At 53.6% G+C, this 27,523-nt stretch overlaps 1 protein-coding gene across 1 annotated transcript; it reads left to right on the forward strand.

Moving 5' to 3' along the window:
* The first annotated feature begins 1,436 nt into the window (after nt 1–1,436).
* FCGR2B (Fc gamma receptor IIb) lies at nt 1,437–27,523 on the forward strand. Its single transcript, XM_033092633.1, has 8 exons — nt 1,437–1,629; nt 17,290–17,310; nt 18,313–18,570; nt 22,616–22,870; nt 23,520–23,642; nt 25,046–25,093; nt 26,813–26,850; nt 26,980–27,523. Exons 1-8 carry the CDS (start codon nt 1,437–1,439, stop codon nt 27,064–27,066), a joined length of 1,023 nt encoding a protein of 340 aa, XP_032948524.1. The 3' UTR covers nt 27,067–27,523.

The raw sequence follows: 27,523 nt of genomic DNA on the forward strand, positions 1-27,523 counted from the left end.
TTGAAGAGAAACGGGGTCTCACATTTCAATTTGCATTTCTTTGATTACTAGTGTGTCGGAGCATTTCCAGGTACTAGTTCTCTGGTTGCATTTCCTCTTTTGTATTCCTATCAGGTGGAGAGCGCAGTGTCTGCACACTTAGAGTTAGTGTTTGTTTAACCAGATGTTTCTGGATGTCTTTGTAGATATCCTGGCCCTTGCCTATTTGTCAGGACTCTACATTTTTTGTCATTAATTTCTTGTATGTTAAAAACACCTCTTTTGGGGGGTAACTTACAAAAAATTTATTTTTCCAGTTTGCAGTTTACGTTGGTTTGATTTTAGTTTTGTATTATTCAGAAATGTAAAAGCTTGATGAGGACCTTTTCCCCCCCCAAAGCTTAGAAATCTTTCTTCCTTCAGAGAATTTCACAAACACTCGGTTGTGTTATGTCCTGGGCTTTCTGTGGCGGGTTCTCACGGCTCCCTGGGTGATCTTTCTGACCAGTTTCTGCATTCAGAGGTGCTGTCTGCCTACCAGCTTCCTGTTATGTGAACAACACATCATGTTAAATTTTCCGTCTTAACAGTTTTTAAGTGTCGTCAGTAGTAAGAAGTCTGTTCACACTGCTGGGTAAGACTCAGATCTCCAGAGTGTCTTCCTCTTGCAAAACTGGAGCTCTGCACCCCTCCACCCTGCCCCCCAGCCCCACTCCCTGCCCCTGGCCACCACCACGTGCCTTCTGCTTCCACGATTCTGACACGTGAGACACTTGCTGCGGGTGCAGTCATGCACTTTTGTCCTCTTGTGACTGGCTTATTTTGCTCAGTGTGAGCCTTTGGGGTTCACAGGGGTGTGGGAGAGGAGCTCCTCTTTTCTAAGGCCGCGTAGTAGTCCACTGTGTGCGTCTGTGGCCCGTTCCTTACCCAGTCAGCTGGTGATGGACACTTGGGTTCTTTCCAAACCTCTGCTGCTGTGAACATCGGGGTGCAGACATCCCTTTGAAACCCTGCTTGGCGTTCTTTCATGAAGGCGACGGTGGTGGGGTAGAGACGATAGCAAAGGACACTGGGAACACCGGGTGTGGGCTATGAAAGGGACAAAGGCGACCGTGAGGACCGCAGGTTTCTGGCTCAGGAGGTGCGCCCCTGAGGTGTGCCGTGGGATGGGAAGAAGTTTAGCGGGGAGAAGGGACAAGTCCAGGTTTTCTGAGTGTGACGTGCCCATGGGACCTGCCAGGGGAGTGGTCAGGGTCCAGGTCCAGACTGGGCCTGACTTGTGTCCTAGGAAACTGACCGGATGTCTTTCCGGAGCTGTCCCGTGTTTGCCCTAGGATGGGTCCCCGGCCTCAGTGCAGGGCGACCCCGCACGGGCACCTAGAGGGCAGGACACGCGAGGGGGAGGCTGCGAGATGCGCAGCCTGCACGGTGGGGTCTAACGCCCGGGTTCTACGTGCATGTCACTGCCAAGGGCCCGAAGGCCCGTGCACCGGAGTGAAGCAGGTCTCAGCGGCCGCACGCACCGCACGGAGGTCGAGAGTCACTCCAGCAGACATTTCGGCCAGAGCGAGCCCGCCTCCTCTCCTCCACCCCGCGGGCCGGCGCTGCTTGCGCTGAACAGCTCAGATCTTCCGTTTCCTTGGACGGACAGTGGGACGCGCGCTGCCACTTTGTTTCAAGAGAGGGCGGTAGAGAGCTGCAAACAGCCTGCGTTTGTTTCCAAGCCCGAAAAACCAAAACCAGTCAGTCTAGAACAGTAGCCCAATGCCAAGGTACCAGACACGCCCCCTTCATGTTCATGAATGCGACAGGTCTCTGTGGCCGCAGGACAACCCCAGAATCATGATTTAGATTCCCGCTCGTCCTGCACAAGAGCTGAGCTGTGTGAAGTTGATGGAAGGCCTGACGGGAGGAGTTTGGCCTTGAAGGACGAGTAAGAGTTCAAGATGCTCTGTTTGCAGACATCAGCGTGGCGAACACATAGCAAACCGCGGAACAGCAAGAGATGTGGTCCCGGGGAGCATAGGACAGGGTGGGCACGGCCGTGATATACACTCCAGATGTCCAGATGCTACGTGACATCCTGAGGGGTGTACGTGTCACCTTGAGGGGCTGAACATCATGCTGAAGGCACTGGGAGTGGCTGAAGGATTCTGAGCAGGGCAGTGATCCCACCTGGCAGGCAAGTCTGAGTTTTGGGTTTTGTTTTTAATTGAGGTGTATTTTGATGTTGCCAATCTTTTTAATTTTAGCTATCAGGTTGTAGTCACACAGCAGCCTAGGCAACTGTCCCCCCGTGTCTTTCCTTAAGGAAAGAAGAGTCTGTGAGACTGTGCCTTTCTGGGACTCTGTTCCATCCTTGTGTTTACACCTTATGTCTCTCTGTCTGGTCCCCAAAAGATGGTTTGCAGCCAAAGACAGGTAAGATATCTCACGGGAGATACAACCTAAGCCAGGCGGAACCGAGTGGGGACCCCTAATGAGCTGCCTTAGAAAAATATGGGAAGGGGCCTTGCCTCCCCTTCCCCCTGCCTGGGAAAGTCTGTTGCCGGCTCTGGCTTTTCCCTGGCACCTGTTTGTGAGAGAAATCATGAAGACAATAAAGATCAGTTCTCTCCACTTATCTCAACGGAGCTATTACAATATGAGAGACTTGACCCTGAAAAGGTACATACCTTAGGTTAGACATCATGGGACCTTGTGCTTCGGCTGTTTACAGACAAAGGGTGATTGGAAGAAACATTTTTCTGCTATGATGTATGAATCTCACAGACTGTGTAAGAAACAATGTTACTTTCTTTTATCTGTATACCTATCAATAAAAACCTTCAGTCGGCCTTATTCTGGGCTCCAGTCAGTCCTCTGAGACTGAGAGACCCCTGGCCTTCTGAGAGATTTAACTGCATTAAGTCTCTGTTTCTTTCTTAAAAACTTAACCCAAACCGCCCCTTCTCGCACCCTCACTGCCCTTGTTGTGCTGGACGCGACATCAGGTAGGTGTTGTAGGGGAGGAAAAATGTTCCCTTTTCGGATCTGTGGCTGTTGTAATTATCGAATTGACATAGACAGATTAACGGGAAAAAAACAAATTGAATGTTGTACATACTCATGTCCCACAGAGATGTCAGACTCAAAGACGTGACCAGAGAGAGGAGCTTTTAGACCTTTCAGACAAAGAAACGATGAATTTGTGAAGAATTGATGAGGCGGAGGGGTTTGGGCCGAGGGTGGATTGATGGTGAAGAATTAACACGGTTTGTTCACACAGCCTTCATGGCCCAAAATTACCCATCAGTGTGCATCAGGACATCTGCCTTCCTCCTGGCACAGGGAGATTTATCTTCTGCTTCCAGAGAAGAGGGTGAGGTGGGGGAAGTCAGAGTGACCTTTCTGCTTCTGCCATTTTCTCCAAACTCCTTTAGTTTAAAATAATCAACACGCCATGGTGCCATATTTCGGGACAGTGTGTCCTGAATGTTTTTAGTGTCCAGTGATAGCTCACTGTTTTTAACTTGCATTTCCTTGATAAGTAATGAAGTTGAGTGTCGTTTCTTGTGCTTATTTGGCCATTTAGATATCCTCTCTTCTGCAGTGTCTGTTTACATCTTTTGGTCATTTTTTAATTGGGTTGTCTATCTTATTGACTTGTTAGTGTTCTTTATGTATTTTAGATACGAATCCTTTGTTGGCTTTGTATTTTTTTCCTCAAGATTGCTTTGGCCTTTTGGCTTTTTCTAGTTCCTTGAGGTGTAGCGTTAGGATGTTTATTTGAGATGTTTCTAATTTTTCAATATATGCATTTATTGCTATAAATTTTCCTTTCAGAACTGCTTTTGCTGCATCCCATAGGTTTGATATGATGTATTTCCATTTTCATTTATTTCAAGATAATTTTTTTATTTTCCTTTTGCCTCATTGGTTGTTCAGAAGTGTGTTGTTTAGTATCCACGTATATGTAGATTTTCCAGCTTTCCTCAGTTGTTGATTTCTAGTTTAAGACCACTGTGGTCAGAAAAGATAGTTGGTATGATTTCAATCTTCTTAAATGTTCTAAGGTTTGTTCTATGTCCTGTCATGTAATCTATCCTGGAGAATGTTCTGTGGGCACTGGAGAAGAATGTGAATTCTGCTGCTGTTGGATAAAATGTTCTGTATGTGTCTGTTCAGCCCGTTCAATCTAGGCTATAGGTCAATTCCAAGTTTTCATTGTTGACTTTTGGTCTGGATGACCTGTCCATTGCTACCAATGGGGTGTTAAAGTACCTACTCTTACTACATTACTGTTGATTTTTCCTTTAGATCCATTAGTATTTGCTTAATATATTTCAGTGCTCTGATGTTGAGTGTGTATGTATTTACAATTATTACATTTTCTTGATGGATTGACCCTTTTATTGCTATATAATGACCTTCTTTGTGTCTGTTACCATTTTTGGCTTGAAGTCTATTATTTTCTGATATAAGTATGGTGACACCCACTTTCCTTTGGTCTCCACTTGCTAGGAATACTCTCTCCCATCCCTTCACTTTGAGCCTATGCAAATCTCGAGAGCTGAAATGAGTCTCCCGTAGGCAGCATAGAGTTGGTTCTTGTTTTTTATAATCTATCCAGCCACTCTGTGCCTTTTGATTGGTAAATTCAATCCATTTATATTTAGAGTGATTTATTGATGTGTAGAGACTTACTACTGTCATCTTATTATTTGCCTTCTGGTTGCTGTGTGTCTCCAGTGTTTCCTTTCCCTTCTGGGTCTGTCTAAAATGATGTTTTTCAGAAGTGGCTAAGGGTTGGGCCCCACTTATGACTATGCAAGCAGGAGCCATGCTATGGTGGGGAGCTCTGCTAGACGTCCTTCTTTCCACTAGTTCAGTTTGAAATCTCCCCTTGGACTAAGCTCTCACCGGTGCATGATACTGGTGTTTCTCTTCGTGAGGCTGTGTTGTTTGGAATACAAACATGGTTTTAATTTGATGACTGTCCTAGCCCTTTAGGGTGCACACTCGCCTCTCTTAGCTACTGTGTTCTTCAGTGTTTTCTCACAGTTGTGTTATGAGGGCTTGAAACTCAGACCTCTCTCGTCGCTAACCTGCAGATGTGCCTGAAATCAAAGCCCTATCGATTACTTCGGCTTTATCATCCACATTCATGTTTTCTGACACACTTTTCCTCAAGTTTTAATCCCAGTCCCGGCTGCACAGCTCTTTTCTGCTCTGCTAATACAAGTGGAGCATAGGGCGTGTGTGTGCTGTTGTCACATCTGTTCCCTGCATGTACCCATCTTCTCCATGACAGTGAGAGCTCCTCTGGGCACAGACTTCTGTGTCTTCTATTTCCTCATCGCTCCTCCACCCACGCCCACCCCCTTTAGCAGCATAGAATCACACAGGGAGAGCTCTGAGTGTTGACTGAGTCGCTCAGTCTCTGGCCGCCCCTGTCCCCTCGTGCAAGTTCTCCCTTGTCCAGCACTGGGTGCCCTGCCAGCATCAGTATCAGTTCCCTCCGGTGCTTCCACAAGACTTAGCTTTACTTCTGCAATTCTGCCAATGCCCAGATTTGCTCCAGTCTGCTCCCCTACTCTGCACCTATGCCAGAAGCATCTTCTTCTGGGGCCTTCACTGAGGTTGGGGGCCACAGTGCTAAGCTGGGACTCCCACTGTCTTTTGTACAGAATAACTTTTCCCGTTTCTAGGCGGATAAACTGAGGTCCCATTGAGCTCCTCAACCAGCAACAATACTATCTTTCCTATTTGTGACTTTACTCAACTGCAATGGTCAGCGGTCTCCTTTATGGACATGCCTGTCCTTTTAGGGTCTGTTTTGTCCAGCAACCTACCAGTCAATGCACAAGAGGAATTCCTGTGGGAACTTGGTGTTGACAAGATTTGTTGGGTGTCTGGGCCCACACTTCCGTCTTTCTCTGACTCCTGGCCCTCCAGTGTTTCTCTGGACACCTGATACACAGGCTCTCTGGCTCCTGACTCTTCTGCTTTCTGTCCAGGTGATACCTCTCCCCTCCCGGCACAGCACCTATTTAGGATAGCATTTATGGTGACCTAGCTCTTTGTTCCCACCCCTCTGGGCATTGCCCTAGAGAGCAGCATGCCCAGGTGTGACCTAGTTGTGACCTTGTCTTGTCCCTGACAGGTTGTGGAAGACGAGTCACCCTCAGCCTGGAATGATTATTGAGGAGAAAGTAGTCTGGGGCCTGAGATGGGTCAAATTGGAAACAAATCAGTGCTCTCTTCATGAACATATAGGTTAATGAGCAGGAAGAGCTGGTTAGAAAAGAAAGAGCTCTTAAAGAACGTCTGGTTTTTGGCAAAGAACCAACAAATAAGTCAATGGAATACAAACAAAAAAAAGCAAAGGTAACACAAGGGAGGAAAGATACTGTCTTCAACAGATGGTGCTGGAGCAACTGGACACCCACATGCACACACACAAAAAGTGACTCGCCGACCTCACACCCCTCACAAAAATTAACTCAAAATGGATCATAGACTCAAATGTAAAACACAAAACTATGAAACTCCTAGAAGATACCAAGGGAAAAAAATCTATGTGATGTGGGCTTTTTGCATACAATACCAAAAGTATGAGTCATGAAAGAAATAATTAATAAGCTGGACTTTGTTAAAATTAAAAACTTCTGCTCTACAAAATATACTGTTAAGAAAGTGAGAAGACAGGCTACAGACTGGGAGAAAACATGTGCAAATGTCATGTCTGAGAAAGGTTATCCTATTCAAACCCCTGGCTTTACTGAGGTCCAGAGAAGCAGAGTGCCCAGGATCACACAATGGCAAAGTGGGGTCTAAAATTAGGTGTGAAGGTGTCTGTCGGTAGACAAGTGAATAAAGAAGGTGTGTTACAGACATACAACAGAAGGTTATGCAGCAGTAAAAAAAAATGAAATCTTGTCATTTGCGACAACATGGATGGACCTAGAGGGCTTTATGCTGAGTGGTGTAAGTTAGACGGAAAAAGACAGGTACCATATGGTTTCACTTACATGTGAAAACAAACAAAAAAATAAACCAACCAAACCAAACCAAAACAGACTCATAGAAACAGAGACCAAAGGGATGGTTGTCAGAAGGAAAGGGGTTGGGGATGGGCAAACAAAGGGGAAGGGGCCTCTAGTCAATAATGTCGTGATAAGTGTGCATGGTGACAGATGGGTGACAGATGGGTGACGGATGGGTGACGGATGGGTACTAGACTTAGTGGGGTGATCGCACTGTAAGGTATAAAAATGTCAAATCACTTCATTCTATACCTAAAACTAATATAACTAATATAATATTGTGTACCAACTATACTTAAATTAAAATTAAAAAAAAAATAAAATAAAATACATAACTAAGTAAGTAATCTAACCTAGGTCCTCAGAGATGAATGGCCCGTTGTGGTCTAAGCCCCTCCTTTGGACATAGGTCTTTGCTTCTTGCGAAACAGCCCTTCTCTCATATTATTTCTTTCTCCTCTCATCAGAATTCTTCTGCACTCTCCAGTTCTGAAAAAGAGTGATTGGTGAACAAATTCACATTCTGAAGCTAATGCTCGTATAACCTGGAGTGTTTGCATTTCTAACCGGTTGTTGAGGATGAGGATGCTTGAGCGCAAAGCTGTGAATTCCCAGAGGCAGTTTCCAGGCTGGCCTGGTGGGCGGCAAGCAGAGGGTTGCAAGTCCTCAGCCAGGACTTCCTCTGTCCTTTCTCCTTGTTCCCCTCTGTCGTTGGTTTCCCCCCAAACTTCCTCCTCCTTTGGGGTCAGCATTTGATTGTAGTGTAGGCGGTAGGCTCAGCTCTTGAGGAAGTGGCTGCAAGGAGGAAATCCTAGAGAAGACTGATAATGCAATCACGGGGATCATTGGGATGGGACGGTGCTCAGCTATCAGGAGGAAGAGACACAAAAGCCAGCCCAGAAGAAAGCACACAGCAGCACCTGTGCGTCAGAAGCTGGACTCAGTGTCTAGAGCTGGAGCCGCTCCTCTGCCCTCCCCAATGGGTCCATAAACACCAGTCCCCATGGAAGCAGTGGGTTAGATTGTTCCAGTCTTTAATGATAATAAAGACTACATGTGGATGCCAGGTTGTGTTGAGCATTGTTAAAAAACAAGACAACAGGCCCAAAATGGAGTCACCTGTGCTAAGCCCCACGTCACCAAACCCAGACTTAATTACAGTCTTGGCCCTCTCAGAAATGGGATCTTACACCAGCCCATCTGGAATCGCCTGAGGAGCACTCGCAGGGCTCTGCCGTCCCCTCAGGGAAAGCGGCCTTGGCATACCACTCTTACTGTCCTCGTATAGCTTCTGTGTCCCCACTCCCTTCTGCCTGTACGTCTCTCCCTGGAGCTCCGGTCTGGTGGCTGGACAGGAGGCTGCCCGATTCCTGAATCACTGAATACAGCCAACAAGATCTTTCAGATTTCCTCAGCTGATTTTGTTCTTAACAGCACTACTCGTGGGTTTTGTCATTTGATCTTCACACAACACTATGGGCTGAGTGCTGATGTAGCCACCACCTTACGATGAGGCCGCAAAGCTTATGTAGGATGAGGAAAACATCCAAGATGGTGGAGTGGGTCAGGGCAGAGGCCGTTGGCAGGGCTTTACCTCCGAACTCCATGGGCACTTCTCATGTTTGAATCATTTATCTCTTTGCTATGTCCCAATGTTTACATTTTAAATCAAGCTGTCCCTTTCAAAGAATTTTCCTGTTCATGGTCATGTTTGGGTTTTGCATAAATAGTGTGCCCTGTATGTGTATCCATTTTCTTGTAGAAACATGTCCTTGTATCTTACTCTAGTTTACTCTTTGTTTAGACTTTTCGCAGCTGTGATGGAAAGGAGACACTCCTATCTCTGTTTTGGTTTTGTAGGGGAGGACAAATATTTTCCCTCTACCCTCTACCCATCTAAGGTCTTGGCAGAGACCCCTCCCCCCCAATAAAAGACAAATTGAAAAATAAACAGTTTCAATAACATGTATACCTGAGGGAAACCCAGGAAAACTGGGTGACTCCCCAAGTGGCCAAAACTCTCACCTTAAATACTATCTCCAGCTAAAGACAAAAGAAAGGGTGGTTTTTTTTTTTGGGGGGGGGTCCAGTTTCAGGGGATTATCAGGAAAAGCACAGTAAAGGGTGAGATTGTTAGGCAAATTGAGATCTGGGCTATCTCCAAAGACAAGAGCTTGTAATTTAGACTTCTCCTCCTCACTCTGGTACAGAAGGGAAGGCCTTACACATGGAGGTTTCCCTTATTCAAAAGTGAGCCTCACAGAAAGGAAACTGCTGCTTGGTTTTCATTGCTTCTCCTGTGTCTGTTGTTTCTTAAAAAGAATCAGCTCAAAATAATCGTTATGCGAAAGAGGCATATTTTGGGATGGCATCGTCGGCTCCCCTTCTCAGCCAATCACAAACAGCCAATTAGACTTTTCCAAATAGTGTCAATGCTTGCTTACGTCAGAGCCGATGACAGGGTTTCCTTTTGCTTCCCCTTGTCTCACAGAAGTCTTTCCCAGGCTTCTGCAGCGGGAGGGCTCCGAACGACTTTCAGTTTGGCATCTATTGCAATTCATTTTGTTCGAACTCTGAAAACTTGTAACAGACCTTGGTTTAGTTTCAGTTTCTTAGTGTGCAAATGAGGATGCCGTAATTTACCTTCTGACATTGTTGTTAGAGGTAATGCATGTAAAATGCCTCGTCAGATTACGCATTTGTGTGCTTACACGGTAATTATTAATTAACTGTATGTGCTCTAGGCTTGTGCTTCGTCACATGACTGAACAACTAAGGAATGGTGTGATGTCTTTTATTCAAGTACCAGTCATCTGTGGACTGGAGGGTACAGTGCCTCGCAGGCAGGGACCCTTCTTCCCCGGGGACTTGGGGCAAGAGCGAGCTTTACAGAACCGGAAGGGGCAGCTGGGACGGAGGCAGGACTGGCCGGGAGGGGCCTCCCTTGTAAGGCCAGCAGGTCCTGTTTTCTAGGGCCAGGTGAGCTGACTAAGGCTGAGTGACGACTGGACTTGGGTGCATCAGGACCCTGACAGGTGCATCCAGTAAGTGTAGGCTGTGACGTGTGCCCGGCCCGGGGCTGCCTCCACTCTGTGGGCCCTGATTTACTGTCTGAATTAACTTTATCATCTTCCCCTCCCTTTGATCCAAATTTAAGGTCTAAGCACCACTCTGGGTCTCCTTCTTGTTGCTGTTGGAGTCAGGCTGGATCTCCGACTGGAAAACACGGGTCAGGGCAGCGAGGTCTTGGTCCCTTAGTTGGCTGTTCTAGGCAAAGGGAGGTCACTTATCTGGGACATAATTTGTCAGGTCTCCAGCAGCTGCACGCGAGCACTGAAAGCATCTGTGAGCGCAGCGCACCAGGGAGACTGCGGAATGACTGAGCAGGATGACACGGGTGTCCGGAGGGCACATCACACACAGACACGGTCCCCACGATCCAAATTGACGGATCAAATAATCCAAGAAAGACACACTCGGGCTCCGTGGCCTGATGTGCTGGGTGCCGACCCCCCGAAGGGCTCATCCAAGGGCAGCAGGGGTCACCGCAGACCCCTCCCTGCTCAGCAGCGGGACTGACCTCAGCCAGGGAGTCTAGGGGCTGTTGGGAGCACCGCTTGCTTTCCTTAGTCCCAGTCAGGGGAGTAGGGACCTGCCGAAGGAAGTGAGTACTGAGGAAGTGAACGCCTCCTGATGGTTGCCAGGTGAGTCCGCACTGCAGGCCAAGAGCTGCACCCAGCGTGAACCTGCTGTGGCTGTGGGCGGTCGGAGACGTGAATACGTAGCTCAGACGCCAGGTCCCCACCACTCCCTCTGTAGTCAGACACTGGCTGCTCACACTCGAGGGGCACTGGTCCTGCACAGGTGAAGGCAACCCAGGCTGTGCCACCCAAACAAGTGTGCTGTGCTGGAGGCTACTGGCCGAGGGGTGCAGGGTGGTCAGCCATGGCTCAGAACTGGGGGGTGACAGCCTGGAGCTCAGGAAGACGCAAGGGCCTGGCGGCTGTACAGGCAGTGCGTTCTGCGTCCTCTCTTGTTAGTTAGCTGGAGGCAGGGGGCTGATGTGCAGGGTTGGAGTGATGGAGGCTGGCACGGCAGAGGGGCTTCCTTTGGTCCTGAGAAACGGAGGCGCTGGTGATCAGGGAGACGTTTGTGACAGGCAGAACTACAGGGCCATCAGCACCATGTACCAAGCAGGGTCTTCGGTGGCAAAACCAGTCAGCGGGTAGACTTCCTCCTTTGCATGAGCCTCAGAAATAAAGATGGTCATATTCTGTCTCCAAGCAGCAGAAAGAGAAGGAAGGAGGAATGGCGAAACAGGTGCATGTCAGGGGAAGGAGCCAGGATTTGTGCTGCAAGGTCGTGTGCAAAAGCCGCCTGCTTCATGGTATCGGCAGCTTCGCCTGGTCAGCTTGACTTTGAGGTCTCCATTGTTTGTATGGGACCAGATGTCAGTGGAGCCTTCATCAGTTGTGACAGTGTGAATCCAACGGCCATACCTTGTAATCTGACAGCTGTGACTGTGGTTGGGAGTTCTCCCCAGGGTCCTTTCCATGAATCTCAATTTTGCAGAAGCACCAGAATAAAACAATAGCTGTCTGTCAATGACAAAAGACTTAAAAATGCCCACAGATAAAGATCTGGCCTTCTCACCTAAAAACCCATAAGGGCTGGAGGTAGATTGGGGCAGGTAGTAAAAACCTGCAGCCAAGGGGTGGGGGCTGTTGAGGCTTTTGAAGACCACAGGTTTTAATGTCATTTCCTTGTACCACAGTGTGCTTCCTCAGAGGGCATTGGCAAAAGAGGCCCCAGGAGAAGGTCCCAAGAGGGGTGCCAGAGGGCCCTAGTTCTGGGGGTGCTCAGGGTATGGACAGAAAGCAAGAGGAAGAAATTAGCATTTGCTGGATACCCATGCCATATGAGGTGCTTTGCTGGCATACAAAAGCCCCAGGGCCATTGGCAAACTGAGGGGACGTTTGCCGATGTTGACACATTTTAATTTTCACAACTAGTGGGTGCCCCTGGCATGAGAGGCCTCTAATGCCAGGGGTGCTGCCAAGCGTCTGACATGTACAGGACAGGTCCTCACAACAGGACTTATTAGGCCCCAAATGTCAGTGGTACTGAGGCTGAGAAATCCTGCTTGAAAGGTGTGCGTGGTGGTCTTCACTTACACGGACCAGGGACCCCGACTCTGTGCTCTTTCTCCCGCCATCGAGATAAGCACAGGGCAGGAACGAGGGGCAGAGCTAGAGAACCAGGGCATGAGGGAATGAGGGAGGGGAACAGTGAGAATGAGTGTGGTCATCCTCCTGCCAGCAGACACACCTCCTGGTCCTTGGTCCACAGCCCAGACGGGAGTCAGAGACCCTACCAGAGGCCACCACCTGCTGCTGGGGGCACTCCCAGGGTCTGGACCCAGCAGCTGGAGCTGACCACCCCTCCCCCACCCTCTCTGGAGAGATAGAGCGGGGCTCAGAGCTGCGTTTTGGTGACTGTTCCCTGTTCTCTTCCTCACAGGCCCAGCCCAGCTGTGGCCCCAGAGAAAGAGCAGAAAGTTGTTCCCCAGTTTGTAAAATTTTGGTGAATTTGGAGTCAGGCTGGGTCAGATTCATTCTGGGAAGGCCAAATCTTCAGGGAGGGGCAGTTCAGAGGAAAGCGGGTGGAGGGAGGAGCCCGTGATAAAAGGGTGCTGCTTCTCACTTCCCTTTTTGGGTTCCAGACTTGATCCGCCCTCTGGGGTGCAACTGACCAGTGTCCAGAGAAACCTGTGCTTGCCGTGCTGGTGCTGTCGGAGGCCAGGGTGATGGGGGCCCCCTTGCTGAGACACCGGGCTGACCACACGTCCTGCCATCCTTTGTGCCACATGCTGCTGTGGACAGCTCTGCTGTTTGTGGGTAAGTCATGGTCCCCAGGAGGGACCGAGGAAGAGGAACAAAGGCAGGCGTGCTTTCCTGATTCAGCTGTGTCACCTGGGTTGGGGCTGAGCTTGGGCAAGCGAGCAGGTAGCGTGCAAAGAATGTCAAGAAAACCTGGAGGGTCACAGTAGGCTGAGGGAGACCAAACTCAGCTCTGCTGGCCTTGGCAAATAGTGAGATTGGCAGGGTTTGGGGTTTTCAGTGTCTCTTGCTGAATCCTACTGGGTGCCAAGGTCCCTGCCACTCTGCCACCCCCACATGGGAATGTGCTCAGAGGAAGGTGTCATGATCTGGATCTGGTGGCCAGGCTGTTTTCTTTCCTCAGAGGTCTGTGTTTCACAGGGAGCGAATGTTAGGTGGGGAGACTAACGCTGTCTGTGTGTGTGTGTGTATGGGGGGGCACACAGGGGCAGTGACTCTTCTCTGCACCCCTGAATCCACTATGGGCAGCAAAAGCCTCTTCTCTTGCCCTGGGGAGAAGCAGAGAGGGCCTGGGTTTCCCAGGTATGCGTGGCTCAGAGAGTGTACCACCTGGGCAATTCTGGAACCTCCAAGTGTGGGACCAAGACGTGTGTGTTGGCTCACACCGCATAGATACGGGGACAGGTCGGGGAGAAAGCCAGCGGAGAAAGCCAGCGGGCCGGGACAGATGGTTGACCATACTGTCAGCTGGGGCCTGGGCCCGAGGCTGATGGTGCTGGTTGCAGGAACAGTCCAGGGCAGGCCACCGAGGGGGAGCCCTGGGGCCACGACTGACTCCCCAAGCTCACATGGACCTCAGGACAGCCCAGAGGAAGACATGCAGCGCCCCTCCACCCCACCAGGTTACATGCATGACTGACAGTCAAACCTGGTCAATGCTGGGTGGTGTGGACGGGGCTACAGGAGAGGAAGCCAGCACCCCGCGAGCAGACAGGCCACCCCACTATTCTCTCGGGGACGCCCAGGCCTGCAGAGGCGACCAGCCCCTCTGCCTCTGCTGATGGTCCTCCCAGGGTGCCAGCCACTGGGCAGGACTGCCACGCAGACTGGGCACTTTCTTTCATTGGCCCCTTTGCTACGCCACAGAGGTGATGCCCCATCTCTTCCATTCCCAACTGGGCCACCACGTTCGACTCTTCGTCACTAGATGACTCAGTTCTGACATAGCGCCTGTGTCTTCTTCCCCGAATCCAGGCTGCACCCTGAGGTCATGACATCTTCGGGCCGTGGCTGAGTCACTGGCCCTCACGTGTGCCTCAGAGCCGTGCCTTCCCCTGCTAAAGAAAGCTCCAGGTTTCCCCCACTGGCCTGCCCCCGTGGGTCTCCCCTGTAGCAGGCGCTGTGGGCACTGCCCCTTCTGCTTCCACAGGCGCCACAGGTGCCTGGCTGAAGCTTTAAGTAAATGCCGTGTGCGGGCGCCGCTTTGGGACACGAGAACTGCCGCACGGCTGCCGTCTCCCTCCCCGCACTCATGACTGTTTGTCGAATGAACACACGATCTCTGGCTTCTCCCCACCTTCTCATCTCTTCTGATCTTCTGTCCTCCTCCTCAGTCTCTCTTCTTTACCCAACCTCCTGCCTCACTGTCGCCTTGCCAATCCTGCACCCTCTGCTGTGCAGCTGTCACTTCTGTGTCAATGTACAATTTCATATTTCCAAAGCCACCCCTCTCCCTGTGTCAAGTACAATTTCATATTTCCACCTGCTGCTCGGACACCCCCAGGTGGGTTCACCAGCTCAGGAAAAAAAAACCATTCAAGATCCAACTTATTACTTTCCCCGTGCGGATGCTCTCCTCCTGCTAACGTCTCTATCTGTGTGAAAACACTGACCTTCCTAATCCCCCACTTATGTCACCCCCACACCTCTTCATGTGCTGGTCCTCAGTTCTCTTAGATTTTTCTCACGCCTGCGTCTTCCTCTGCTGCCTACTGTCAGCACCCGGTCGGGGCCCCTTATCTCCCACCGAGACTCAGGGATTATTTCTAGAACATGGGCGAATAAAAGTTGTTGTGGGTCCTGCCCTCTTGGAGCTTCCGTTCTGCAGAGAGAGAGAAACAATGAACGAACAAACACAAAAGCATACATATAAACTGCAAAGGGCTACAAAGAGAAAACAGGATACTCTGATAAGAAATGTTGCCGCAGAGCCAAGACAGCAGCCTACTTAAACAGGAGGATATGGAAAGTTTCCTGAGGAAGTGACATCTAAGCTGAGACCTTAGGCTCCCTAAGGACTTGGCCCCTGGAACGTACAAAGGAAGCAGGTTTCCAGAGAGGGCCAGTACACACAAACCCCAAATTTGTGGGATTTAAGGAGGGCTGGTGTTACTGGAGCTCAGTGAGTGGATAAGAGGGCTCGAGACAGATGGGGCTGGAAAGGTGAGCAGGCCCGTCACCTTGTCAACACGCATATTTACATTTTAAGAGCAAAGGAGGGGCGGCCGGTTAGTTAGAACGCGGTGCTCTTAACAACAAGGTTGCCGGTTCGATCCCCACACGGGCCACTGTGAGCTGTGTCCTCCATAACTAGATTGAAATAACTACTTGACTTGGAGCTGATGGGTCCTGGAAAAACATTTAAAATAAATACAAGTTTAACAACAATAAAAAAAAGGAGTAAAAGAAGCCACCGAGGGCTGGTGAGCAGGGAGTGATGTTATCTAATTTGGTATTTTAAAAGTAAGTGTAGCTTGTCTGTGGGAGACTGACTGTGGGCGGCACAAAAGAAGTGGGGAGACAAGTTAGGAGACGGGAGGAAGCTGGCGGTGACCCAAGCTAGCATGGTGGCCACGGCCATGGACAGAAGTCAATGAGCCGAGATCTACTGTTGTGAAGGGGGCCAGGGTTTGGGAGAGAGAAAGAGAAAGAGAGAGGAATAAAAGGTGGGTTGGCTTCCAGGCCCCAGAAACGGGGGCGATGGTGAAGACACACTTATTGGGAGGACGGGGACACATGTGTCCACCTGTGTATCGATAAGTATTATCGATTGTTGTGTACAGACTTATTTTCAAGGCCCGATACGCAAGACACACCACCACAAGCCGGGATGAAGGGGTTAAAGAGTTTTATTACAAAGTGAAAGTAAGACAAGACAGAGATTAGGGGAATATATCATCCTACCACTAACAAGCAAGGAGGCAATTCATCATACCACCAGGGCCCAGTCAATTAGACTCGTAGAAACAGCACCAGCCTTTCATCAGCAGAGGCAAAACATCATGCGCAGGAACAGCACCGGCCCTTCATCAGCGTAGGCAAAATCCCCGTCACGTAAAATCATCAACACGGGCGGAATATCTTGCAGCAGCAGAGGCGGCTGGGGAACAACACCTACTGCTACGCCCTACTCTGCTTTCTGGGGTTTTGAGGACTTCACTAACAACAGCGGCAAGGAGCCAATAAGCACACATGTTAACAACACAAGGAACTGGTCCCGGATCTGGCTCGGAGCCGGGGCCAGGCCTTGGTACGAGATTAGATGTGTCGGAGCTCGGCCCACCTGCGCCAAGGCGAAGGCCAGGCTCCACATCCTGTAAATATTTTCTTGGTCCTTGGGAGGGTAGCCACTCCCTCCAAGGCCAAGCACGTACCCCAGCCACTGTGAGAGTTTCCATCCCCAAATGTTCCCATGCAGACCTTCATATATTCTGTTCCTTACAACCTGACAGGCTTTGATGGTCGGGAAGGCAGAGAGTGAAACAGCTACTGGGAGAAGCAGTATAGGAAACAAATGGAGCAATCTGGTAGGAAGAGGGGAGGAGAAATAATTTTGGAATTATATGTGGAGTCAAGAGAGTTTTTCTTTTAATGAAAAATCCTGGAGTATTTTATGTGGGTGGGAAAGATCCAGCTGCGGAGGAGAAACTGCTGATGCCGGAGAGATGGGGAATGACAGAGGGTGAAAGGGCCGGCCCACGACAGAACGTGAGCACAACCAGGAGACACCGTCCCCGGTGAACAGCCACAAAGGGAGCCGTAGAGATGACAGCTTATGGGGAAGACGTGAGAGCTCCACGAAACAGGAAGGAAGGTGTGGCCTTTAAGTGCCAGGGGCTGGTGGCCAGGGCAGGAAGTGTGGGGAGCGAGGAGAGATGAGTGTCAGAGAGATGAGTGTCCTGCCCAGACAAGGCAGCAGGAGCGTTTACTGGAGAAAAGGGTCAGAATGCCAGCTCAGTGTCCTTCAGGGACACCAACCCGCCTGCCCACGTGGTCGTTTCAGTAACACGTGGCTGAACAAGTGAAGGTGTGGACAGTATGGGTGACATAATGGGGACGGAGAAGGGCCAGGGAGTCAGGAGGCTTTCCTGGGAGGGGATGATTTATAACGAGTCATTGTTGTCGCCTGCCAACTCTGGACTGATTTTGCTCTCTCCCTACAGCTCCTGATGCCGTGACACCTGGTAAGTGTCCCCATCCTCTCCGTCCCCCAGCTGCCCTCTGCCTCTGCTCCCAGCGCCCTGCCTGGGGCTGGTCCAACCCCAAGCTCCCAGGTGGAGCCAAGAAGGACAGTTGCCCCCAGAGGGGGCCTGGCTCCCTGCCCCTCTGCCCTCCCTCCTAGGGACGCAGGATGGGCACCTTGGTACAGAGGTGCTTCAACATTTCTGTCCTGTTACGCTGGCTGACGCGGTGCCGTGTCGCAGTTGTTGTCACAGAAGACGAGGCTGCCCCTTCTGTCAGTCAGTCGCCTTCCTCTCCTTACACGTAGTCAGTTTTCCCCTAAAAGCAGCCCAGTTACAGTCTCGGCTGCGTGGAAATTGCTGCTCTGCTCCGCTGCCCCCACGTGTCGGTGGGTCATCTGCTGGGCCTGTATGTGAGCGCCTCGGGCCAGGCAGACACAGAGGGGTTGCCGGCATGGACCCTGCCTGCCGGCGGCTTCCCCTGGCCCTCTGGCCTCCACTCTAGGGCAACGGGGCAGGGGTTCCCCCGGGGCCCTCAGCCCAAGCCCCTGCTCAACCGCCAGCCTTTCTCCCCTTAGTTTCATTCTCCTTGGGCGGTCACAGGGACTCTTCTGTGCTTGGTGTGAGGACAGGCCCGTGCTGGGGGATGAAGGGCAGGGACACAGTCAGGAGGGACCTGCCATCTGGCTCTCAGGCCTCACAGCTCCACCACCTGCCTTCTTCCAGTAGTGTCCACATGCCTTAGTTCACAGGGGAGGAAAATGAGAGCCCCGAGTGGGGTGTGCGTGTGGGAGGGCCTGCGTCCTTCCTGAGGTGTGTGCTTCGTCTGCCCCCTTTCCCCGACCTCTTGCCTGTCCTTCTGAGGGGTCGTCAAACGCCCCAGGGGACTTGGTACCTGGGTCCTGGGGGGTGTATGCAGAAGAGGAATCGCCTTCAGTCACAAACAGTTCTGGGGCCTGGGGTGGGGGCCCTTTCCTCACACTGCCTGTGCCGTCTGCCCCTCAGCAGCTCTCCCGAAGGCGGTGCTCAGCCTCCAGCCCCCGTGGATCAACTTGCTCCAGGAGGACAACGTGACTCTGAGCTGCCAGGGGCCCCACGCGCCTGGGAACAGCCCCACCCGCTGGTTCCACAATGGGAACCCCATCCCGGCCCAGGTCCAGCCCAGCTACCGCCTCCAGGTGAGCAGCAATGACAGTGGAAACTACAGCTGCCAGACGGACCAGACCAGCCTCAGTGACCCCGTGCATCTGGACGTGGTTTCCGGTCAGTGGAGCGAGGCCCCGGGAGGCGTGGGGGGCGAGGAGAGATGCCACCTGGTGACACGGCCAGGCTTTCAGGGAAGGGGTGGCCATTCGCTGGGAAGCACGGCTGTGAGCTGTTTGAAGTGGTCGTTTCCCTTTTCACCCCCGCACCTCTTTCTGCGTGGGGTGGGGTGGCAGTGCCTCTGCGTACGTTGGGCTGTTTTGCCTCAGTCCTCATTGAGCAAGAAGGTGGCGACAAGGCCACAAACAGGCCGCCGGGTGTGAGAGAAGCAGAAGGAAACTGTCGCTTTTATGGCATGAATGGAACACAGCTGAGTTCCAGCCCTAGTACTTGCTGTCTGTGGAAACCGATGAGCTCTGTCTGTCTCAGTCCCCCTGCTCAGTGGGGTACCCATGCCTTCTCGGCATACAGGTCCCGCACACAGGTCCGTGAGTGGCAGTACTTCACTGGCCCCACCCTCTAGCAACTTCAATCAAAAGCTTTGCATTTCCAGTCCTGACACAGGGCATGGCTCAAAAGTGTTTGCTGATGTCACAAAGCTCCTGAGAAAAGCTACGATGTGATGGTGTTGCCAGTGTTTCTCCACTCAGTGCCCTTCCCTCAGCTGAGGCCCAAAACTACCTCGGAAGTCCCCGGTGGGCCAGGTGGGTGTGCACCCCCTCAGCCTGGAGGGAAGGCCTGCTGTCCCTGCCACTCAGCAAGGGGAGGAGGCGTGGGGACGCCTGGTGATGGACGGACGGATACTTGAGATGGACGTCCCCCTGGAGGACTTGGGTCAGAGCCCCAGCCTTGGTGCCCAGGGCCCCCGTCATGGAGACTGGGAGCCAACAGAAGTGTGGCTCCCCCAATGGAGTCCCCAGTGCAGGGGCAGCTGGCTTGTCACTGTGAGGACAGTGGGCAAGGTGGCTTCTGCGGTGGCACTTCCCCCGCTCGCGCTCCAGCAGCAGCCGAGGCCGCAGACTACCAGCTCATCAGCCGGGGCCAGAGTGAGACCCAATTCAGGGTCCTGGGACCGCCACCTCCCCACCCCAACCAGCCCCAGGCCTGCCTGCATCTACGGACCCTGGGCGGGAGTGCCTCAGCCTCCCCCTCACCCCAAGGCCTGCCGGGCGGTGGCCACAGTCCAGCAGGATGTGCCAGCTGCTCGTGTCCTGGATGCAGAGCAGACAGAGCAGGTGCAGAACTTGGCCGTGAGGGGCCTATAGGCCTCAGCGCAAGGCTCCACGCAGAGCCCGTTCCCCTGCCTTCAGCCCCCTGTCACTGGACAGGCCATGGCCGTGCCTCTGGCTTCCTCTGGGGCCTCCGTCAGTCCTGCAACCTGGGTCAAGCTGAGGGCACAGTGGGAACGCACCCCGGGCTCCGTGAATCCGGCTGGAGGTGGCCTACGCCCAGGCATTTGGGTCAGTTTCCTTCCTCAGGAGCCGCTGCTCTTGGGAGCTGGCCCAGGAGAACTGGAGCCCCGGCCTGCAGCCCCTAGCAACCGTGACAGCAACCCTGAGCCAGAGCAGACTGTCCGAGGCAGAAGGCAGAAGCAGATGGGAACGGCCGGCAGGGTGTGGCCGTGACCCTGCCATAGACCCTCATTAGCTCTGCCACCCACACAGGTCCCATTTCCTGACTCAGCACCAGTCACCACCTCAGGAGAAACAGGTGGGGATCAGTAGCAGCAGCGTCCCCTCTGGGGACAGTGCCAGCACCACCGGGCCCAGCACGGCATGCAGCTCGCTGCCCCTCCATCAGCAGCCAGGTCCCTGCTGCCTCTGCACTGGCCAGCAAACCCCGACGTTGGCTGTCAGACGTGAGGCTGAGTCCCAGGAGGAGACACGGTGTCTCCACCTGGGTGCATCCTGCCAAGAGGTCTCCAGTGGCTGGAGGACAGTGGTCTTGGGGAGAAAGCTGGCCCAGGGACTGGAGGGCAGCTAACAGCCGAGCTCCTCCCCTGCGACAGCAACGGTGTCCAGACAAGTGGGTGACTCAGAGCCCCACAGGCCACGGTGATGGCCCGACTGCCACCCATGCCACTGAGGGCCTTGGTGCTCAGGAAGTCAGCAGAACCAGAGATGGGGAAGCCACCGCAGACCGGGCTCCCACAGACCTGAATGAGAATCGGTCAGGGGGCCTTCGGATGGGGACAGCGTGTGCCAAGTGGACAGAAGGCGCATGTCCTGCAAGGCAGGCGGTGGGCCCTGCACAGCAGTTCCATGCCTCCGAGAGGCTCTGCTTCACGAGCGGCACTAGGAGCGTGATGTGAGCTGGAGCTGCCATTTCTGGCTGAAAAGGAAATGGTGGAGAGCCATTCAAGAAGCCACTGTGCCTATTCACCACCACAGCTGACATCATCAGTGTCCAGACCAGGGCTGCCACTGGGATGACAGGATCCCAGCCAGCATTCAGAGAGCGCCCAGTGTGATGGAGCCCTGTCTCCTGGGACACAGAGACCCTGGGGACCCTCCACACGGCCCCGCCCACAGCAGGGTCCTGCTGCACCGCCCTGCGTCTCCTGGGAAGCCCAGCCCAGGGAGTGGGACATGCGGGAGTTCACTGCTTCTTTGTGGGTTTCCCGGAGACGACAGAGGACCTTTGTTCCCAGGGGGCTGATGGAAAGGCCCTTTGATTCCTCAGAGAAGGACATGTCATGAGTGCCATGAACCTGCAGCTGGGCCCTGCCCCCAAGGTCTGCACCAAGACGAGCGTCCTCAAGGAGCCCTTGGCACAGACCAGCCTCAGGCCGACCCTCCCACTGTCCGCGTTCTCACCTGGCACCAGCAGAGACTCTGCAGGGCGCAGAGGTGCTCCAGTGAGGTCTGTCTCTGCAGAGCTGTCCCCCGGAGGGACAGGGATGAGAAGTGACAGAATGAGTTGCTGATGCTACGTGGTGACAGCTTAGACAGTTTCTTGGGGCTCTACTCCATTTTAAGAAATCTTTACAGTTCTCAGCATCCCGACCTATAATCCAGTCTTCATGAAAGAGGCAGTCTGCAGAACCAGGGCCACACAGCCTTACCCTGGACAGGGGTGTCCGGCCAGGGTCGCCATTCTCCAAGAGGAGAAACGTGCAGGATGGGAAGGCAAGGGGGCCAGGTGACGTAGGGGTGCTCCCCAGTGTGGGAGGTGGGCTTTTCTAGTTTCGTGACACCAGTGGCAGGATCGCGTGATCCCCACTGCTCCCTCTGGATTGTCCCATGGTGGCTGGGGCCGAGTCATCTCTTTGTTGTCACTCATCCCCTTGGTGCTGAGCCCTCCACCTGCCTTCTGGGCAGGCTCACGCCGCTGGCTTGGGTCTGCTGTGCTGCCAGTGTCTGTGTGGCCACATGTGGCTCTTGCCACGTCTCTGTTGTCTCCTACTTGCTTTCCAGTCCCTAGTCTGCTCTGTCCCAGAGCTTCAGGATAGAGGTGCATGGCTGAGGCCAGGAGTCTACCCACCTGAGGCTCTATTCCTCATACAACAAAAATGTTAAATATTTTTTCTTCCTCAGTAAAAGGATGGAAGTCGGGGGGACATTATACAGCAGACTAGTGACCACCCACTGTGACACTGCTGCTCTCAGACAAAGACCCCTCTGAGGAGCGTTCCACATTCCTCACATTCATCAAATGAGCTGATATTTGTTGGGTGTCCATGGCTTTCTACTGTCCCCAAAGACACGTGTCTCCTGTCAGACTAGATCCTCCTTCCTCCCCCAGGGGAGGGACTGCACTGGGGTCTCTTGTGACCTTCCCGCAGAGGCCTGTGGGGCAGGACGGGGCTGCAGCCACCTCCTCCCAGGACAGGAAAGAGAAGACAAGCACATCCTGAGCACCTACTGTGTGCCAGGAACTACTGTGCGTGGTTTCTCTATGTCCATCTTCACAGATGAGGACACCAAGGCCCAGGAGAGTCACATGACTTGCCCATGACTACAGAGTTCACAGACGGGCGCCCAAATAGAGGCCAGGCCCACCTGGTTCCAGACTCCAGCTCTCCACACATCATGCCCCAGCCGTCAGGATGGTCTGGGTCTGAGTCGACTCACCTCCCGGGTCCTGTGCTCCCTTTGTCTTTCAGACTGGGTGCTGCTCCAGACCCCTCGCCTGGTGTTCCAGGCCGGGGAGACCATCAAGCTGAGGTGCCACAGCTGGAGGAACAAGCCTCTGCACAAGGTCATATTCTACCAGAATGGAAAAGCCAAGATGTTTTCCTACCAGAATTCCAGCTTCTCCATCCCAGAAGCCAACGCCAGCCACAGTGGCGAGTACCACTGCCTGGGAATCATAGGGAACACGAAACGCGTGTCACAGCCTGTGACTATCACCATGCAAGGTGGGGTCACTGTCCATGTAGAAGGAGGGGAGGAGAGGGATGGACAGTCAGGACCAAGGTCATTGGACCCACATGGCCATCTGCAAAGGGCCACAGCAGCAGAACTGGCCATAGGGAAGAGAGACTGGCCGGGGGGCAGGAGTGGGGGCCAGAGCTCAGAGCTCTCAGTTTCCAGGTTCAAAGACTGTGGTGTCCCGTTAACATGCAGGCCCCTCCCCCAGGGCAGCAGCGAGCGCACCTCCCTCATTGGTGCAGGCTCCCGAAGCTCCTGGACATTCCTGAGAACTGAGGTTCTCCTCATGTCTTCTTAGTTCTCACGTCGTGCTGCCCATTTGCTCTCCAAAGCATGGCCTGGGCCGGACAGCTCAAGGCAGTGGTGGTGCACGGTGGTGCACGGTGGTGCTTCCTGCTATGGGGCTTCAGGCTCTGCCTCCCCCGCCCCCGCTATCCCTGAGGAACCCTCCCCTCTGTTCTGCACTCAGCAGCACACCTGAGATTAGCGCAGAGACCTGGGGTAGGGGGCAGTATGTGCTGCCCCCATGTGTGGCCGGGACACAGTAGTTCCAGGGGCCGTGCTCTGGGGACAGCGATTGGCCGGTGAGGGAGCAGTCAGGGGGCGCCTGCCCGTCCTGAGGTCTGTGTTCCCCAGGGCCCAGCTCTGGCAGCACTTTCCTGGTGATGCTCGTGCTGTTTGTGCTGATCGGCATCGCTTCTGTGGCAGTGATCACGGCCATGGTGGTCTGCTTCCGCCGGCGGCTACGGCATGTTACAGGTTTGTGCTTCCTCTTGGTCCCTCTTGTTCTCTGCTCCTCCCCGGCCAAGGCCCTAACCCCAAGCATTGCCAGAACCTGTATCTTTGGGCTAGAGAATCCTCACGTTCAGATGTGGCCCCGTGTTTTATTTCTTCATTCACGTTCATTCATTCAACAAGGTTTGAACAGACTCGCGTATGTGTCGCGTGAGCACTGTGCTACACTCTGGGTGACACAGGAGTTGAGTCTGGGCCCTCAAAGAGTGCACAGCATCGTAGGGAAGACAGAATGCGAGTCCATCATCATCATCAGAGGGGCTGGAGCAGTAACAGAGGCGAAGGCCCTGGGTGCAGACGAGCCCACGTAGCCACGTGGCTGGGCGCTAGAGAAGCTTTCACGGGAGACAGTGTGGTGCGTCACTGCAGCACCGGTGCTGGGCCGGACTGCCCACGTGCCATCTCAGTTCCATGGCTTACCGCTGTGTGACCTTTGGTCAGTCACTTGACTTCTCTGTGCCTCAGTTTCTCCACCTGCAAAACAGGGCATGAGCAGAAGCTACCTGACAGGTGGTCCTGATGAATGAGGCTGAAGCTCTCACAGCGGCACATAAGGGTGGGGTATTATTACCGCGGGGAGTGTCAGCCGGGCAGAGAGGGCTGGGGGAGCCTTCCAGGCATGGAGCCATGGAATGAGGGGTGCCGTGGCTAGGATGGGGCTTGGAGGGGCCATGAGGAGGGTGCTGTTGAAGTCATGTATTGAGAGGCAGAAAAAAAGGACAGATGGCCAGGGGCCAGGTCGTCTTTGCTGCGGGCCAGTGGAAGATGTAGGTTCCTGCCCTCAGTTTCCCCCAGCACCCAGTGCGGGGACTACCACCGGGCAGTCAGGAAGTGAGGAGCTGCAGGTCTGGGAACCAGTTTATGGCTAATGAATGCACAGAACTGAGAGGGGGAAGGCCCTAGAAATCCAAGAAGCAAATTGTCCCAACACATCGCACTGAAAAGCACTCGAGCCACCCTGACACGGAGACACCACTGAGGAAGAGCAGGCACTGCTAACACCTCCCCAAGCACTAACACCTCCTGGTCAGGTCGGCTCACAGCCAGGACCCCAGTTCCCAAAGAGTAAGCGCAGTGACGCAGAGAGATGGGAACGTGGTGCTTTTAAAAGGCAGAGGGAGCCTAAGAAGACGCAATGGAGTGGCCTCTGAGTCCACAGTGTCCCACAGTTGGCGTAGGGACCCGTGTGTCTCTAGACCAGCCCGTTTCTGGTCTGGGGCGTTCCCTGGGCAAGAGAGCTGGCACTGGGGAGGGGAAGGGTCTGTGTTGGTCCCGAGGCAGTCTTGCCTCTGGTCCTCGGCCCCAAGGACTCAGGCCCCACCCCATAATCCTACTAACGTCCTGTGTGCCCCTCCTGACCCTCCCAGGAAGCCCTGAGCACAGGGAAAAGGGAGAGGCTGCACCTGAGAAACCAGGTGAGTGTGGCCCCCTGGAAGGGGAGGGCTACCTGCTGGGTCTGCTCACCAAGTGGCTTGTGTGGGTTCAGCTGGGGGCACAGGAGAGGGAAGAGGGAGGGGGAGGAGGGCAGGGGCTCAAATCGCTTGGTCAGCTCTGAGGCGAACTCCTGGGCCTAAACAGGACCTCTCTGGAGACGGCAGAAGAGGGACCCCTGTGCCGGGTAGAGAAGGGACCAGGGCTGCTGGGGGCATTTCCAGAGCAGGAAATGAGAGATATTTGGGTCTTTCTGTGGAGCATTGGCGGAGCTGGCACAGGACAGAGGCTAGAAGTTGTAAGATGGAGGCAAATAGAATTGAGGGGGAAGATTGTAAGAGGAAAGGAGAAGGAGGCCGAGGGGAAAACCCTGGGTTACTGGAGTCTGGCTGTGTGCAGTGACGGCCGAGGGGGTCGGGCTCAGCTCTCAGGGACACAGGAAGTCCTGGGGTCTGGAGGCGTGAGTGTGCTTTGTGGGCAAAGCCAGGTTCCAGGCTTATTGCATGTGGGCCTGGCCCGTGCTCTGTCACCCTTGTGCGGGAGAATCTTTAACAAGTCATTCCCCCTCGGGGGTTTGGCCACTCACTGAGGAAATGAGCTCTGAGCCCCTCCAGGTCTGACACGAGACTCAGTGACGTCCCACCCTGGCCCAGGTGAGAGTGTGCAAAGAGCAGGAGTGTCCCAGGTGACCCCCCTGACTGTAGTTAGAGCCAGAGCACGAAGGACCTGGAGCGTTCTCCAGTCGGTCATCCCAGACAGCAGAGTCGGGCAGGAGAAGAGGCCCTCAGATGGCCTCTGACGGTGGAGGTGACTCAGAGCTGAGCAACAGATTTGAGAGCTGGAGCACATGGCGCTGTGTGGCTGCGCTTGGAGCAGGGCCGGCCCTATATCCCTGGGCCAGACCATTTGGGGGGGACTGGGCCTGAGTCCACACGGGCCAGCCCAGCTCTGGAAAGAAGCCCACATGCCGCAGGACCAGCCACTCCGGTGTTTGGTTCTCTCTCCACTGGCCTAAATGCACTTCGCAGCCAGGACGTGGCTGAGGCTTCCCAGAAGGCATAGCCGCCCGCGGGGGTGTCAGGAGGCGGTTAGAAGGAGCAGTGAGAATGGGCCTGGGCTGGAAGGTGGAGCCTGGCAAACAGGGTGCTTGGCGCAGGGGACAGCACAGACGCTGGGTGTGTAGCCTCAGACCCCTGCCCTCCCTGCACACACTGAGGCTGCTTCCGGCTGGCCAGGCCTGAGGGGAGTCACCAGAAAAGGACTGGCTCAGTCGCTCTCTTTTTAATGTCATCGTGTAAACAGCTTCTTCCAAATTCCAACAAAGATGCACTCGCTCCTGCCACAGTGGGCGTGGCCCTCAGGGTTCTCTTGTGAATTCTGTGGATGCAAAACTCCAGACCTGCCCTCAAGCTGACACTGAGCAACCCCCCCCCCCACCCCCCATCCCAGGAGCCACCTGCTTCACTGCTGGGAAAACTGAGCTGTCCCTGAAAAGCAAAAACTAAAGCATGGGGCCCAAATGCCTGCCTCCCTCTGCCATGTGGCCAGTGGGGCCCAGGCTGGGGCTCCAGAGTGGGGCCGGCCATGCATTCACTCGTTGGGTTTGGGCTTTGCTGGCGTTGGGTTTGGGCTTTGCTTGGCAGCTGCTAACGGCAGTAGGCCCCAGCAGTAGTGCCCCAGCTGACCTGTCTTTTTGCCCACAGCCAACGTCACTAATGCTGAAGAGGCTGCCCAAAAGGAGGTGAGCCACTGCCATCCCCACTCAATCACTTGCCCCTCCCCCACCTGCCCTTCCCCCCACTGTCGCCTGCCACCCCTCAGCCCCCCCCCCCTTCATCTCCAGGGACCCAAGCTGCCTCTCTCTCCGCAGGAGGAGAACACAATCACCTACTCACTCCTGCTGTATCCGGACGCTCAGGAGCAAAAGCCTGAGCCCAATGAGTACCAGAACATGTAGTCCGCCTCCCCACCCTCATCTGGGACGACTGCGACATGCAGGGCAGCCAGAGGGGCCAGTCTGGCCTCCGGGAGGGGAGGAGGAGGCTGCTGTGCTTCCAGAGGACGAGGACTCGTCCACCCTGATCCGTGTACATCCTGAGGCCCCTGTCCTGAAAGTGCACACCACGCGTCCCAGGTGCCTGGCGGGCTGACCCCTGGGCCTCAGCACTTCTCACCATCAAGACTCCACTGTCACATCCTGATTCCTCTGTAGCCACACAGGAAATGCTCACGTTACAGGTCGCACGAGAAGAATTGTGTAAATAGACATGATCGCAGAAATGTTGAAGCCCACTAACCCATCTCATTAAAGTAGCTGTTTCAGGGGACGGGCTCTGCTGCTCTTTTCTTTCTTCACCTTTCGTGTACAGACTATGTGTTGCTTTTATAATAAAACTCTGTGATGATGACATTCC

Source organism: Rhinolophus ferrumequinum, chromosome 22, assembly GCF_004115265.2.
Source record: "Rhinolophus ferrumequinum isolate MPI-CBG mRhiFer1 chromosome 22, mRhiFer1_v1.p, whole genome shotgun sequence".
Classification (NCBI taxonomy): Eukaryota; Metazoa; Chordata; class Mammalia; order Chiroptera; family Rhinolophidae; genus Rhinolophus; species Rhinolophus ferrumequinum.